At 45.1% G+C, this 16,999-nt stretch overlaps 2 protein-coding genes across 4 annotated transcripts in view; one reads left to right on the forward strand and one right to left on the reverse strand.

Moving 5' to 3' along the window:
* Positions 1-763: 763 nt before the first annotated feature.
* On the forward strand, positions 764-3,190 carry NDUFB7 (NADH:ubiquinone oxidoreductase subunit B7). 2 transcript variants are annotated; one of them, XM_066613618.1, is made up of 3 exons: positions 764-936; positions 1,962-2,130; positions 2,989-3,190. In XM_066613618.1, the coding sequence occupies exons 1-3, from the start codon at positions 825-827 to the stop codon at positions 3,092-3,094; spliced, it is 387 nt and encodes a 128-aa protein (XP_066469715.1). In that variant the 5' UTR covers positions 764-824; the 3' UTR covers positions 3,095-3,190. The 2 variants fall into 2 exon arrangements, with proteins under 2 accessions (XP_066469715.1, XP_066469714.1); XM_066613617.1 differs by lacking the exon at positions 764-936 and adding an exon at positions 1,131-1,532.
* A 779-nt stretch (positions 3,191-3,969) lies between these two features.
* The window catches only part of TECR (trans-2,3-enoyl-CoA reductase), a 47,903-nt gene continuing 34,873 nt past the window's right edge, over positions 3,970-16,999 (reverse strand). For both annotated transcript variants that reach the window (XM_066613608.1, XM_066613607.1), the window contains 11 exons: positions 16,613-16,664; positions 12,667-12,711; positions 12,157-12,260; positions 11,955-12,070; positions 11,213-11,318; positions 10,884-10,956; positions 9,709-9,752; positions 8,828-8,885; positions 7,570-7,658; positions 6,631-6,676; positions 3,970-5,744 (listed from right to left, as the gene is read on the reverse strand). In XM_066613608.1, coding sequence (XP_066469705.1) covers positions 5,617-5,744; positions 6,631-6,676; positions 7,570-7,658; positions 8,828-8,885; positions 9,709-9,752; positions 10,884-10,956; positions 11,213-11,318; positions 11,955-12,070; positions 12,157-12,260; positions 12,667-12,711; positions 16,613-16,664 — 861 coding nt within the window. In that variant the 3' untranslated portion in view covers positions 3,970-5,616. The remainder of the gene's footprint in view (positions 5,745-6,630; positions 6,677-7,569; positions 7,659-8,827; positions 8,886-9,708; positions 9,753-10,883; positions 10,957-11,212; positions 11,319-11,954; positions 12,071-12,156; positions 12,261-12,666; positions 12,712-16,612; positions 16,665-16,999) is intronic.

A 16,999-nucleotide genomic window follows, 5' to 3' on the forward strand; every position in this document is an offset into this window, starting at 1 on the left:
TACAGACTTCTGCATTGGTTTCTGTGGGCAAAAGAAGAGCCCTGCTGGATCAGGCCGAGGCCCATCTAGTCCAGCTTCCTGTACCTCACAGTGGCCCACCAAATGCTTCAGGGAGCACACAAGGCAACAAGACACAATCTGGGTCCTGGTGCCCTCCCCTGTACATGGTAATCTGAGATAGCCTGCCTCTAAAACCAGGAGCTTGCACATACCTACCATGACTTGCAACTTTGCCTCCAGAAATTTGTCCAATCCCCTCTTAAAGGCATCTACGCAAGATGCCATCACTACTTCCTGTGGCAAGGAGTTCCACAGGCTAATTACAAGCTGGGTAAAGCAATATTTTCTTCTGTCTGTTCTAACTCTCCCAACACTCAATTTTAGTGGATGTCCCCTGGTTCTGGTGTTACGTGAGAGTGCAAAGAGCAACTCTCTATCCACTCTGTCCATCCCCTGCATGATTTTGTATGTCTCAGTCATGCCCTCCCTCAGGCGTCTCTTTTCTAGGCTGAAGAGGCCCAAACGCTGCAGCCTTTCCTCATAGGGAAGGTGCCCAGCCCAGTAATCATTCTGGCCGCTTCCTCCGTTGGGTTGAAAGAAAGGCGAGAGGCGTTCTCAGGCTGCAGTGCCGCGCCTAGCATGTCCCGGGAGCAGCCGAGAGACCTCCTCACTCAGAAAAGTCTCGTCCTTGTGTGACTCTAGCCCTTGCCCGTCTCTATGGTGGCCTCAGTCCGAAGCCGCTCCTTCCGGCTCCGGGACGGAGGGGGCGATAGAGAGTAGCGGGGAGGGAGGGAAGGAGAGGCCGGGAGGCAGCAGCGGTCGCGATGGGGGCGCACCTGGCCCGCCGCTACCTGTGGGATGCGGAGGTGGAGCCCGACCCGCTCCGCATGCCGACCTTCGACCCCCTGTTCGGCTTCCCCGAGCGCAAGGAACGCGGTGAGCCGAGCCGGGCCGGGGGCGGGAAGGGGAGACGAAGAAGGTCACGGGCCCCGTCCCAAAGGGTGGCCTGTGCACAGCACGGAGCGCTTCCTCTGGAGGAAGCGGCTCTGAGAACCCGGCCGCCAGGCGCCGCCCTCCCCTCCCCTCCCGGGCCAGGGACTGAAGCGCTGCTCCGCACTCCTCACAGCCTTTTTCAGCTGGCGGTGCGCGGACCACTGGGGGCTCTGGAGGCGTCGCCCGGTGGGGCGCGCCAGCTCCCAGGGGAGACCGCAGTGGGAGTCTCCGCAGGCAGGGCCCGCCGCTACCCCGAGCCTCCCACCACTACTGTGTGCCCTGCAGCCCAGCAGTCACTGTGATGACATCACCGCCAGTGACTTCTGGGGCACTTCAGGTGGAGGGACGAAGGCTGAACAGCACTGGCTCTTGTGCAGACTGCTAGGCTGCATCGTGTGCCTATGCAGTGTGCATGATGCGCTCCCTGAGTTCAGGCTTGGTGTTTAACGTGTGCAGGAGCGTCCCTGCAAGGAATGGGATCTCTTTGAAGCGCATGCTTTTGTTTGGGCAGCCTGGAGCTGGTCTGAAAAGTGTTGGAGGTCAGTCCCAAGCCCCACCATGAGGCTGCACTAGCCCCATACGCTCCTCCAAGTCTGTAAAAGGTGCACTTATAGGGGTTCTCAGTAAGATAGCCACCATGATGGTGTGCGTGGTGTATCAAGAGGGGCAATAATGCATTGAGGCACACAGTTCCAAGCCCAGGCCTAGAATCCATGTATTCTTGCATGGATTGGATTTGCTTCGATTGCTGCCCACAGCCTTCTTAGACTGGAGTGCTGTACCTGCACTTAATCTGGTGCAGCCTCCCAACTTGAACAGGACTGGTAGTCTTCACTTCTTTGCAAGTCAGGTTTGCAGTGATGCTTGGCATCAGCAAGATAGAGATGTTAAGCAGTGGTTGGTGATGAAAAGCTGGTGCCTAGATTGTGGTCTCATTTCTCTCCCCTTCCTCTTTGCATTTTCTGTAGTGATGATAGCAACCCAGCAGCAGATGAATGATGCACAGCTCCCTCTGGAGCAGAGGGATTATTGTGCCCATTATCTCATCAAACTGATGAAGTGCAAACGTGACAAGTTTCCTAACATCTTTGGGTGCAAGCATGAACGTCATGACTGGGATTACTGTGAGCACTTGGAGTAAGTGGTGGGCCTCTGTTTTCTTTCCTATTGTTGTACTAGGAATTACGTCTGCAATCATTCAAATGCTCTCCCAAATTGACCTTGGAATGACTTAAACTGCTTGCTTCAGGCATTTGTATGTTATCCAAAGAAGCTTATACCCTGCCACCATAAGAATTAATTGAAACTTGGTAAACTAGTGTCGGGAGGAGTAACGTCACATGATACGGTGGTGGGCACCTAATATGCTGGTCTGTCACCAATGCATCCTTAATTCCAAGTGAGCCTGGACTGGCACTTCAGCATTTTTGCTCTTGAAGAAAATGACCTCTCTCTAGAACTTGCTGGCACCTGGAAGGTCTTGTGTAAATCAGCTCACATTTCAAATGTCTTTCCTGGCACTTGCAGGGAAACAAGGTTATAGAGCCTCATTGAGTCCAAATCCGCAGTGGACTGGATAGTTGGGAAGCATCAGGTGGCATCAGGAAGCATCAGGAAGCATCAAACACAACATGTATTGAAAATGTCTCCATTTTCAGAGCATAAGAGTGACCTCTGGCTCCTCAAGTTACGGATGTCCAAATTATGGGTGGCTGCATCAGTGTTTTTGCATAGACAAATTATGTCCTTGGGTGGTGTTTTTGCACAGGCGCAATACTAGGTGGCAAACACCAGATATTTTGACTTAAGTACAGACTCCTGGAACCTAACTTGTACTTAAGTAGATTTAATGCATGGTAGTTAAGTAACTTTAAGGAGGGATTCAATTAAATTCACATTTTCTGACCTGAAAACTAGAGTATGAGGATACAGAAATAAATAGAAAAGGGTGGGAAGAATCAGTTCTGAACTCTTGCACCTATTACTCTCCCTTAGCTATGTAATGCGCATGAAGGAGTTTGAACGAGAGCGACGCTTGCTGGCTAGGAAGAAGCGCATTGAGCAAAAGGAAAGAGCCGCGGCAGCAGCATCTTCCTCCTAATCAGCTTCCCAGTACTCCACCAGACTCCCCAAGCGGCTTGTGGAATCTCCTGCATCTGCTGTGTTGAAAATAATAAAGACAGTATCTGATGGTGAACCTGAAGTGATCACTCTTCAGTTCAGGGACTGAAATGGCTAGCACTAGAATTAGGTAGTAGGGGCTGGTTAATGCTTCTTGGTGTTCAAGGATATAAAAAAATCATAGTCATGAACTCTTATGTTGTATTTCCAGTTTTAGGAAAGAAATTAAGCTAGGCGCAAAATGTGAGTGATTAGGAGCATGATATTTTAATAGACTAGATATTAAGGGAGAATAGAAATGAACAACTGTTGTAGCTGTTGCAATAGCCACTCTGCTGGTGTATGGGGATCATGGTTAACACAAACCAGTCTCTTCCTGACTTCAGTGGGGGGGGGGTGTCTCTGTATTTGATAATTAAAATCTTGGAAGTTCCATTAACCATAATAGCTAAGTGGAACCTGTAGTGAGTGTCATTATCCACATCCAGGGCAAATGAGTATTTGTCTGCCCTGCTTGTGAGCTTCCAAATCCATCTGGTTGACCTTTGCTGAAAATAGATTCTGATCAAACAAATCACTTTTTCTGCCTTTTGAACTACTGAAGGCTAGGCTTTAGTAGAGGATAAAAGATACCTTGGAGAAACTTCATAGTTAGCTTATTCTGTTTAAACCTACTGCAGCCAGCTGCAACTCAATGCAGTTGCTATTTCTTTGTAAATTATCTTTAGCATCTTAGATTTATCTCTGTCTTTGAGCAGGATAGTCAGCTTTTCTTTTTCAGCAGGTTACCCCCAAGTTGCCACCCCTTATGCAAGGCTAGGCTCCATGCCATTTTACACAAAAACAAGTACTGGCCAGTGGGCAATTACTTTTATTGGTGTAGATTTGAGAGGGAAGAGAGTTCCACATGAAACAAACTGAAGCAAGTCAGTGGCTCATTTTAACAGCTTCCATGGAAGTTGGCAAGTTTCCAGTATCATACTGCTCATATGCAGCATAAAACTAAGACTATTGCAAACTTTCAGGCTGATCCTGTGCACACACTTAGAAGTAAGCCCTGCTAAGTTCAGTGGGGCTTATGCCAAATAAGTATATAGAGGACAGCAATCTTGGCCATTAAGACAAAACAGGAAAAGAAAAGCAACTCTCTCAAGGAGGCTAAAACATTGAGAGGCCCCAGTTAACACAACTATTTCCTTCTGTAGTAAGACTAGAGGATTTTCTCTGGTGATTAGACAAAGCTCTACACCTTGTTTCAGAGGGTTTTTTTTTCTAAAGAGTTTCTCAGTGCAGCTGTAGGTATAGTGTTCTCCTGCAGAATGTGTCATCTGTAGCCCTGGTGCCGTTTGCAAGAAGGAACAGTTTTAGGCAGGAGTGGTCTTGGACTCTAACAAGGAAATGGGTTCAAAGAAAATGCAGGAAGCTACTGCCTGCAGAATAAAGAGCACCCTATTCTGCTGGCTGAATAGAGAGCAGCAGAATAAAGAGCTGTGCTAAAGAGAAGCCTTTCTTTTCAGACAGTTGCTTCTATGACTCCCTCTCCTGCCTCACCAAGGCCTAACCTGTGCAGCAGCTACAGTCCCCACAGCTGAGCAGGTTTTCAAGGACAGCATCTGCTTAGCATATAAGAGGGAGAAAAAGTGGCCCAGTGCTAGCCAGAATTCATTCACAAAGGAAAGGGAGGCATTTCTATACAAGACTCACAGGGCTGGATTGGGTGAGACTGATGCTGCTGGAACATGTTCTCCCTTGATGCAGACATGCACCTCACTGCCTGCCCTATGTGGTTAAGAGTTCCATGGCCAGGTCTTTCTTGGAAGAATATGCTGGAGTTGCTGCTAATGCTGTAACCCATTAGAGTGAACTTAAAATGTGGGGCTAAAGTACCAATGCCTGCTTGCAGGTCAGGGTCAAAAGAACACACCAACTCATGCTGCCTAGGTGATACTGTCAGGACTTCAGAAGTCTTTTACAGGTTAAGGGAATCTCTAGAAATAGAAGGGTCAATATTGGATGTATGCCAATACCGACTTTTGCCACTAGAGGGCTCATTGAACCAAGGAGAAGATGTACAAAGCTGAGCAGGGAGGCAGACTATGTTGATAAGCTGTGGCCTGCTCCTCCCCCCCAGCCTCTCAGAGTGGAGGGATAAGGTTTCAGCTAGGCCTGAGCACCTGGACTGATCCTTTGACAGCTGCTCTTATAAGATGCCCAAGAGCTGCTTCAATGTTGGTAGCGCTCTGAAAATTAAGACTGTTCCCTTTGGACCTTTGCTGCAACTTTTGGTTTTATGGTGCTATATGGGGGTGGTAGATCTTAAGCTCAGAAAGGATCTGGAATGGGAGAAGGACACAGAAAGCTGTGAGGGGCCCAGTAATTTATCAAAGCAAGGAATCCCTACAGCTTCCATCAGATCACAGTGCAGACAGCAAGAGAAAACCCCACTTTATAGATTCCAACAACGACCACGCACGAAGGTTAACAAAACAAAACTGCAGCAGTTCAGAGCAGGAATGGGATGATAGGTGAACGCAGTGGAGGGTAATCCCGGAACTCCTTCAGGTAACTTCGGTGCTTCCCCTTTGCCCAAGTGGTCATTTGTATGAACCCAACCAGAGAGAAGAGAGCCACTGGAGAGAGAGAGAGAAAAAAAGATTGTTACAGTGCAGCACAGTCCCAGACTAATCTCTTTAACCTTCTGCTTCCCCAACTACAGAAAAGGGGGAATGAACATACTAACTGCATCAGGTGATTGATGGGAAACAGCAGATGACAGGCTAAGAAAACATTTTAGAGGCAGCCACCATACAAATACCCGGGAATTTGACAGAAAAACCTCATCTAGACAAAACCACTACTTGCCTCATCCTCTTCATGCAAGCCAGTGAGAGAAAAATGGCCTCTGACAGATCTTTTCTGCTCAGGTCAGTGTTTCTGGTTGTGATCCATGCCTACCCACAGCTCCAGCCCCTTTAGCCCAGCACCTATGATCTCATAAAGCAGTTTCAGGCATCAGCCCATGCCCTGCAATGAAGCAGAGGTGCTCCAGCTTCTGAAATATTTTTATTTTGAATGACTTGTTCAGTTGAATGAATGCCTTGTTCAGTTTGTGGAGTGTCTCCACTCTTTCACACCAAAGCTAAGTGTGACAGCCAGACAGCCCCACATTCAGGTAAACACTGTAATTATCATGTCTTAAGCAGGAAGGACATCACCACATGCTGATCAGACTAGACTCTTAAATAAATCCAAGATTCCCCAGCCTAAGGACAGGAACAAGGAAGAGCTGGACATAGTATCACAATAAGGGCACTTCTTAGAGAACAGGCAAATGGATTTGGGAAAATAGGCATGGGATGTCTTCCCTGGAGAGCTAAGGATTCAGTCCAGACTCGTAAAGAACAAGTCAGCAAAATGGAGAAAGAAATTATATGTGGCCATACTGTTACACCTTAAGTTAATGTTAACAAAGATGTCAAAAGTTGTGGTAGTATTTAAGTCCAGACTGAGACTTACCTGGGAGACACTGAGTCATAATGGCAAAACCAATCCAGGATCCAACCTGAAAGAGAAAGAAAACTCAGGGCTGTGGCAGGCAAGATGATACAAATTGTGGAAACTGAGCAATGTATACCTCAACCATGACTAATAAACAAATGGCTGCAGAAACCTGTTTAGATGCTCTTCACAACTGCAGATTTTAAGAGGGAACACCACAGCCCTGCTCAGCCCAGAAGCTCTTCCTGCACTTGTAGAGTGAAAGCCGAGTTCTAGAGGAGCCTGTTTCCCCTGCAGATGCACTTGCCCAACACCCAGCTCCTCCTGTGCTCCCTATAGGTCAAATGTTGACAGATCAGCAGAGGAAAGTGGCTTTTCATGCCATCAACTCAGAGGGAGACATCAAGGCTCATGTGATCAGAGCAGCCAGAGTTAAAATGGGTCTGATGGTTCTGTAAAAGGATTTCTAGCTCCTCAGGGCTGATCCCAGTGCCAGGGAAATGTCATGCTGCAGGGAATTTGGAAAAGATGTTTCAATCCATTACAAGTGCTCAAGGCCCTGACCAAGTACTCATCTGAAGGAGGCGGGTAAAGTCCTTGGAAGCATTAAAGCACAATTCCTCTACACATACCACACTGTAGAGGGAATGCAGCTGTGATTCAAGTCAATTCTACACTGTAGCTATCAAGCGAGTCACAATTTTAAGTGCAAGAAATAAGCCACATCACCAATTTTCTGTGTTGTGTTCAGAAGCCATGTAAATAGGACGCTGGATGAACAAAAGTTCATAATTCAGTTAGCAGGCAGGTCATGCAAAAAGCTTTGTGTTCTGGCTGCCTGCCTGCAAGAAGCAGCTGTCACTCCAGAAATGTGGCGTGTCAAGAAAGACAGAATCAGGTCTGTGTAGGAAGGGCATAACAAGACAGCTTCCAGATCAAAGCCTCTTCTTTCCTCACCTCATAAGTGTAATTTGGACAGGAGACCAGCAAGAAAAGCCATGTAAAGGGGTTCTTGGTAGGGTAAGGGATCTTCCTGGTCTTAGAGCCTAGAATGAATGAAGAAGTGCATGTTAATTCCACTGACACACACACACCCTTATTCAAATAAATGTTCTTTAGTATATTTGGAACTCTGAGTGTACTAGGGAGATCTTGCGTGGGATTGACCTGCTCAGCAGCAACATTATTCTGCATCCTCCTCAAAAGCTGCAGCAAGGAGAACCTGCAACTACCATCCCCAGCTGCACCTCAGCTCAAGGCATTTGCAGACACACCTGCACTTAAAGCGTGTATTTCACAAGAGAGAGAAATAGATGTGGGTGGTGAACTACAGCTTAATCTCATCTGGCACCTCCCTCAGACAGCCTGTCCTGGCTGGTTATCACTGGAACTTGACAATCAACCATCTGACAATCATGGATAGAACGCAGATATTCTTCACTCTAATGTTTTCGATGACAAAAATATTGCAGGTTCTGTAAATCCCCCAAAGTCTCAAGGTTGAATTATACAAATAGGATACATTTGTATAGAATCGGAATTCACGGTGTTATTAGACCTGTACAAATCTCAGTAAATATTTTCTCTTAGCCCAGTGGTTCCCAAACTGTGCACTGCGGCAAACTCACAGGGGTGTCGCAGGATGTCCCCAGCAGCCTCTTCTTACTAGTTCTCCCAGGCACCACCATCTTGAATGGCGAGACTCAAGATGGTGGTGCCCAGGACAGCTGGACAAAGGCACTGTAACTGCACTGCTTGGGAACAGCTGTCTGAGCCTGAAAGCAGTTGAAGTCAGAACAGCAATTACACTGTATAACAAAATTTGAACCATTTTGGGTGTATCTGAATATTTTGATGTTTCTTTATTAATTTTGGTGTGAAGATTTCAAAAATGCCACTATTTTTGGCATAGCAGCAATAGTTTAGTCACAATTTACACTATCTAGTTGTACGATACATGTATAGCAATGCGTAAGGCAATTGGATAGATAAGAACACAAAATTTAAGATAACTAAAAAAGTTTGGATGATTAAAAAACTAAGATTACCATTGGAATAGTGCCTCTGATTTGTTTAAGATTCATTACAAATTCAACATAAACAATTGGCTGATGATAGCACTGCCCCCCCCCAAAGTATTATGGACTGACAATATTGCTTGCCAACGTCCCATCAGCCAGATCACCTTGTTTGCATCTCCATATAAATAACTCACCAGCAGGGCGCAGATTCCGCAGAGCAATATGAATGGAGAAGTTTCCTAGCTGACAGAACTGCAAGAGGAAAGAGCCAATTAGAACATGCAGGGTCAAAGTACGAACTTTACAGCTCCCCTTATCACAAGCCAGAGTTTTGCCTCAAAGTCTCCCAGAACCTACGAACGATTGTGACCAATGCAGTTTGGCAGGAGCAAAAGAGAACCGAATACTTTAGTGAGAGATTCTGCTCTCACTCACGTGTCCAATCTTCACTCTTTCCATATGCTCAGAGACACCCTTACTTCCAATATTTCATACACTCCAGAGCCAAGCCCTGAGCAAGTACTGGAAGAAGTTGTGGAACTGTGAACCAGTAAGTCCTGGCTGAAAATCACTGAAGTAAAGACCAAGAAGAAGAAGCACGCATGGAGGGAAGAGGAAGCAATTTCCTTCTCTCTTCAGCAACTTGGGCATCAGCTTCCAGGCTCAATTTTTAGGGCAGCCCTGGATGCCTGGACCTTCACACCCCCCATCCTGAATTTGATCTGCCTTTGCATGGGAGACTATGTAGTCTGCATGGTGTCCTAGCTCATTCTCAGCCCACTGGAATTTCTTTCCACCCCCACCACATAACTCCACAAGGTAACATCAACGTTCTCTTACATGCAGAAATCCCCACTGTTTGCAGAAGATCTAGCACAGAAAAACATCAAGGCCAAAGAAGCTGTAACCAGGACTCAGGTAGGTCTCTGCATGAAAAACTCCTCTATTGACCATTTGCTTTTGCAGGAGTGAGCTGGCATCCCAAGTCTGCCACAGTCTCAACTAAACCCCATGTGAGTCCACCTCACTCCTACGACATTCCTACCCCGCTTTCTATCATTTCTACAGTTCTTACCAGGAATATGATGAGTGCCAGTTTCACTTGTTCATGTCCATATGCTGAAGGGTAGGGAAACAGAGAAGCATTAAAACCAGTTAGGGCAACAGTGACACCAGAAACAGAACTATGTTCCTACAAGCAGTAGATTCTGCAATGACAGAATTGCAGAGCTTGGTTTCCTGAAGGGGAACCCTAAGATAGCAACTTCCCAGGTTAGGAAGGGATGGAAATCTATTGTCACTTTCTAGTATTTCAAATCAATCTGTACATAAAGATTAAATAACTGTTCACCTTGACCACTAAGAGTAGGCAGAGTAGAAGCAAAACATTAAGGAAATGAGATCAAACTAGTCTTCCATGCAAGAAGTCTGGCAGAATTAAATCCATGCACTGATAACTTAAATAATCGTACTAGCTTATGAAAATTTCAAGGTTAATCTAAGCCTTGAAGTAATTCCATGAGGCACACTGGATACCGAGTCACATGAAATTATTTATCCTGAAGAAACCAGAGATCTTTCCCTTCGAAAAGGAAACATGGACTGTGTGCACCCTATGCATAAAGAAAGAAGTCAAAGTGCCTGTGCAAAAAAAAAAAATCAACATTTTTGCATATTCTTGCCACTTTTACATACATATAAACCAGTCACAGGGAAGCTCTAGGAGTTAAGTGAGATCACCTGACCCTCTGGAAAGTCTGCTCAGTCCCACCATACACACCCTCCTAACATGGCCATTTCACCAGGCACTATCCACACACCTTCATGTCTCTTTGTTAAGGTTAGACACTTTCATTTATTTCTTATATCCTGCTTTTTTCCCTTTCCAAAAAGAAGTGGTAACCATCACACGCACAATATTTTTTTAATGAAAGCAGGATTCCTCTGAATAATGTGCCCAGTACTAAATCCTTCACTTCCCAGAATACACCCATAATACACCCAGGCAATTCTGCTTCTTGGGGACTGCTACTGGCTGGTCAGCAATTAAACAGAGAGCAAGAAGCACACTGTTCATTGTGCCAGAGCAGGTACCAATCATATGAATGAATGTGGAGGCTTCCTTCCAGAGACTCTTCTAAATTACAAGGTACAACATCTGGTTTCTTTAAAAGCCACTTGGTTCCTTTGTCCATCATGGACCACAGAGATCATCACCTCCTTTTCTCTGTTATTGACATGATTGCTTACCAGGTGGAGTATACAAAGGGTGATTGATGTAGTATGCCATCCAGGCAGAAAAGCCCCAATAGTAGGAGCAGTTCTGGAGAAAGAATCAGAAATGATGCATTAAGAAATGGTTCCCTCATGAAATCACAGGGAAATGAGGTCCTTATCATTCCAACTTCATGACCTGGGAAGAACTCAAACAAATGCAAAACTCTTCCCCTTATTTCCCTGTAGATGTCAAAATACCACTGGGCGCTTAAAAACAGCATGGGACATTTGGGTTAATACCTGTCCCCTGACTTGCCCTTGCCTACTCTTCCTCCCTTCGGTCCAGCCTCAGCTTGGCTTACCTTGAAGATATTACGCAAGGGCATTGTCCCATGAGAGAACCTGTGGACAAAGAGGGTCTCCAGAAGGCGCTTTATGTAGTGGAAAGAGTGGCAAATGCAGGCCAGGCTAAAAACAGAACAAAGACAGAGCAATGTAATATGTTACAGAGACACAAATGCCCTTCTGCCACACTTGAACAGCATCATCAGGGAGGCTACAAGCAGCTCCCACAAGCTCTCCTGGGGCTCTGCTTGGACCTTTTCATATTTTGGGGTTCCTTGATAAGGAGGGCCACTTAGAGGCCTTTGCTGTAGCCTCCCTAAATCAACTGCAGATATTTTAACGGGCAAGATCAGGACAATACCCTAGGTCAGCAGCATTAACCATAAATCCTAAGAATGGGAAAAGTGCACAAGGAAGTCACAGAGCACCAAAATGCTCCAATTAGCAGCCACAGAGATGTCAATAATCAGGCAAGTTATTTTTTGCCAGCTCAAGTATTGTTCCTGACAGTGGTGACCGTTGCCCAGGAAATCTAAAAAGCACTGCGGCATGAAGAGTTCCCATCTCCAGACCACAATATGAGTAGAAGGGAGAAAGAGGCAAATCTAATAGAGAAACAGACAAATGGATTATAATTAGTTTCTACTCACTGCCTTTCCTCAGCACAGATCTAGTTCCTAGCTGTGTAAGCAAGTAGTACCATAGTACAAGCCAAAAAAAATGAACAGCAAAGGCCTACTGAGGGCTATAAATACTTACTGGACAACAGAGTACTTGCTGGAGGTGAAATCATACTTTCGGCCATAGATGAAGGGCACCCGAAAATAAAAGAGCAAATAAATGAGTAGCGGACCAGCATACTCTGTGAGAAAGACCTGAAAGGCAGAGAGCAGTATGAGGAAGGGGAAAAAAAGTATGGGCCAAGTGGGGGTTCTTTTGGGAAGGGAAGAGGTGCACTCACAGTCACCCAGCTGATTTGTGCTCCCAAGTCCCGGAAGTACAGTGTTGCAGTGGTCCCCACTGGCAAGTTCTGAAGAATGTCCTCATCCTTTAGAGACTTCCCCTCTGGAATAGAGAATTCACAATGAAGCTCCAATTGCCTCAACTATCGAGACTGGGATGCCAACCCAATATTCTAGTTACATGTAGAGAAGCTCTGGCTACCTGGTATTCAGAAAGAGGAAGCCACAACAAGGAAAACCTTCAAGCAAGATACTCATGTATGCATTATGCTCTCACCTAACTAAAGATCTGGACTTTCAGAAAATGCTGTTTTTTGGAGAGTTGTATAGCCTTTCAAGTGTACCCTGCACATGAGTTCCCAACACAGAAATTCCCTGTACCAGTTGCATCCTCTGATCTCTCAGCAGCCCTAGCCATGTGGACCACTAGCCTACAGAACCTATCTTTCTTTGCACCTATGAACCAGGAACCCCCAAATATTAGAACATTTTATGATACACCAACTTACTGGGATCCAATCGCAGAGACTGACGGGCCGGATACCACTGAGGATCTGCAGAGATGGAAAATAAAAAACCACTGTAGAAGAATTTATATTTTTTAAAGAAAAAGACTAAGGCTGCAATCCTATACAAACTTTCCTGGAAGTAAGCCCCACTGAACACAATAGGGTTTACTTCTGAGTAGACCTACCTGATACTGGACTGTAACTCTGAGTAAGGAACTTAAGACTGAGGGTTAAGCATCCAAGCCCAATGTACCCATTGTGCTGAATTGATTCTTCATTACCAGTTTCTAAGACCAATCATAACAGGCAAGTCATGTGGAAAACCCACACAGAATCCACCTTAATTGACTTTCTATGAATATGTTCCAGAGGACTACCATTAGTCTGAAGCAGCAAAACAAAGAAGAAGTGGCACCTTAAAGACTAACCAACACACACAGCTGAGAACAGTTGAGGGGAAATACCACTGCTTTTAAGGAATGTTTTTTTAAATACTATCTAAATTGCTGTTCACTCCCTCCCATTGCATTCTAATAACTAAGCAAACCAACCTATTAACTGAATGGGAGGGAACTGGTAGCTCTACCCACTGCCACCATCCTATGCTAAAGAGACCAAACAGAAATTATGGGCTGCCTAGGAAGAACCCCCTATTCCCTGTGAGGAGAGTACAGAACCTCAGGAGTTTGTATTTAAAATCAAACTGCAGTAGTGCCTGCAAGTAGCCAAATATGAACCAGTAAAAAGAGAAAGTGGGTAGTCAGAAAGGTGTGTGAGTACTAACCACCAGGCACTACTCCCCTTGATCAGCTTGCCTTCTCCAGCTACCTTCCCCAACAGACAACCTCTGCTCCTCCTGCTCTCTCAATTGGCAAAAGAAAAAGGGAGTGAGAGCAGGAGAGGATGAGTGGGAGGAAGGAAAGGGATGGGTTCAACAGAAGTGAGCAGGCAGACCTCCCTCCATTTGCTGCTGAAGGCTACCACTTTAGGTAGTGGGCTGTACCTGAGAAAGAAGCTTGAGATTGTGGCATTTTTCAAGGAGATAGGATGGGGTCTTGTGTGGCTAATTTTGTTCACAACATTACATGACACACACGCAATGATGATTCATCTTCTTCATCATTGCATACGATTGTTGTGCAGTAACAAGATACTAGCCTTTTCCAGAGTTAGAAGCAGTTTGAAAGAGGGGTTGTTACTTGTAATGTGTACACTTTTGCATTTTATAAAGTAAGTGCAGATGAAATAGGAAAATACTGTATGTACTTCATTTTCCCCCCAATATTTGTTTCTTTCCCAAAGGAGAACAGAAAAATGCTTCCCTCCCCTTAAATCAGGGGTGGGCAAATCCCGGTCCGGGGACTGCTGGTGGCCCTTGGTGTCTCCCAATCCGGCTCATAGGGAGATCCCAGTCTCCAATGAGCCTCTGGCCTGTTGAAGAATGTTGGAGCCTGCACTGGCCCACGTCTGCTGGTCACAACCGCCAGACATGAGCTGAGGGCCAAGTTAGAGCATGGCCTTTTACAGTCTCCATATGTTTTCTGCTTTTCCCTGGGCATTATTTACCCCCCCCCCCCCATTGCCTCTGAACAACTTATGTCTCCCTGTGTTTCTAGCTTGGTCTGTCTGTTTTCACTGTGCAAGAGGTGTGTGGCAAACAGTTTATAATTCTCATGTGGTTTCAAATGCCTGTATTACAGTTCTCATGTGTATTATAAATAAGCTCAGTAAAATTCATTCATTCATAAAGTTCCAGCTCTAATGTGTTTTATTTATGTAAATTTATTCAAATTTGAAATGTAAATTAATTCTTTTTCCTGGCCCCCAACATAGCATCAGAGAGATGATGTGGCCCTCCTGCCAAAGCGTTTGCTCACCCCTTCCTTAGATTCAAACTTTTTTCTAGAGATGTTACATCTCTACCACTCATTAATAGAAACCCCATGAGCAAAAGACATTTTAACAAGTTGAGAAGATAAAGAAAAGGATTTTCTCCTTCTCCTCCAAAAAATGATTTGGTTTTGTAATTTGCATTTTCACAGACATGGCTCTGCCTCTATAAAAAGATCAGAAAAAACACAAGAATACTTTGGACATAGACAAAATGGTTTCACCTTGGCAAATAAGCAAGGGAAAATATTAACTCATCATATTAAAAAGGGAAGGTGCTAGGGAACACGACCTTTAGATAACACATCCATCCATTCATTCTCTGATGGAGGATGAAACTTGAAACCACCAGCTTCTAAAGTGGCAAGCATATTGTCTACTGTACATGTTGAGTGCTCTGAGAGGTTAGGCAATGCTAGATTAAAATAAAAACAGGGAAAGGGATGTAATAGTAAGAACTAAAGGAGAATGCCATCATAATCTCTGATGAGGAGGAGCTTAGGCAATGCTAGATGAGGTTAGGCAATGCTTGATTAAAATTAAGACAGGGAAAAGGATGTAACAGTAGGAACTAAAAGGAGAAACACCATCATAATCTCTGAACAAATGGAGCCAGATTCTGGATGGGACCTAGAGATACTACCGATTGAGTCAAAGCATTTCAGTAAATCATGATGCAAATGACAACTCTCATTGCAATTTTTTCATCTTTACATCATTACTAGCATCTTTCAATGCCTTTCCATCCAGAGCATGCAAGCACACATTAGTCACTGTTTAATATTCTCTAGGCAGCTTCCAGTGTTGAAACAGCTGCATAGTGCCCTCATTTTATCTGAGAACTGTGGACTGAGAAGGTGTAGGGAAGAGAAGTATCTCCATTGCCTTCATTTCAACTGGCACACCTACACCTTGCCAACCCATGTGGCTAGACTGCCAGGTAAGTGCAGTCAAGTATGACTAGGCAAGTGTAGTAAAGAGGAATCCCAGCAACAAATGGCCATCTCATCTCCCAGGCTGCCTTGAATCACTACTACTTTCCCTACTACTCAGGTTGAGTTACTTTCACAGAGATTATGGCCAAGTCACCTTCCCTGAACCCATCTGTGTTTACAGGGGAAAATTTTTATTTTGCTCCCTGTTAACATTTACATCCAGACAGGAGGGTATGAAACTCTCCAACAAATGAATGCATGAGGCGGCTATTATCCAAGGATGGATCTGAAGATATGATGGAAAGAAAAGGAAGAGAAGAATCTTTTCCAAGCACTACAGCCATTTAAGCCTTGGCTTATACTCATTACCAGTCAGTCAAACCAGTCAGAAAAAGAAAACTCAGAGGGGGAGGGAACCGTGGACTATTTTAATGAAAGAATATCATCAGGGCTTAGGTTTTAGGCGAGTGGTTCTCAAACTGGTGGGCTGCGATCCAACAGTTCGTGTAAACCATCTCCCGTCCCTTTAAAGCAGGGGGGAGGCAGCAACACAATCCCCAGGATCAAGTCGCTAAGGGGGACAAGGGGGCATGTTTTTACTTACTGTGGGCTTCTGTATGTAGCAAGAGTTGCAGGGAGTTTCCGCAGTTCTCAGCAGGTCTTCCCAAGTGTTAGAATGTTGAGAAACAGTGCATGTAAACCACCTCTGCGCATGCTGTTGGTTTGCGCATGCTGTTTCTCAACATTCTAAAACTTGGGAGAGTCTTGCAGACGGCTGCACAGGGCTCCCTGCATCTCCTGCTGCTTGAAGAAGCCCACAGTAAGTAAAAGCACCCCCTCACCCTCATCAGCAACATGATCCTGGAGATTGTGTCAGTCCTCAAGTAAGTTTTTTGCGGGGGAGGGATGAATGCTCCCTAAAAGTTTGAGAACCACTGCCTTAGGTAATACCGATTCTAATGCCAGGCAAATAGAAAGATACCAAACCACAAAGCAAGCGGCTCAGCACTTTCAAGACTTTGTCCTTCCCTCAGTGAGCTTGTTCCATTGTGAAGTGCAGGATAAGGGCCCACATAGTGAGTATCTTGTGCAAATCCCTGTGCATGACTTTTCATACTTACGTGACCGAGTGAAGAGGTTCTTGATTTCTGCTACAGTGGCATTGGGCTCCACCTTAAAGGAAAAAAAAAACAAAAGGAGATCAGGGAAGCTGAGTACAACATCCTGAACATTTAAGCATGAATGAAGATCGTTCCCCTTTGATCTAATCATCCTGGTGAACAGGCAGGAACAAACAAACAAACAGGGTGGCCTCCCAGTCTCTTCTCAAAAATCAGAAAAGGTTTCTAGTTTTCAAGAATGCTTAGACAAGCTTCAAAATATGCTGGCCTTGCTTGGTAAAGCCTCAAAAGTGGCTGAGCAGAATTCCTAGTGGTCAAAATTGCAAATTTGTATACTGGGGACATCAAAAGCAGAAGAAAGACAAACTACCCCATCAGCAATATGGA

Source organism: Tiliqua scincoides, chromosome 2 (assembly GCF_035046505.1).
Source record: "Tiliqua scincoides isolate rTilSci1 chromosome 2, rTilSci1.hap2, whole genome shotgun sequence".
NCBI classification, from domain to species: domain Eukaryota; kingdom Metazoa; phylum Chordata; class Lepidosauria; order Squamata; family Scincidae; genus Tiliqua; species Tiliqua scincoides.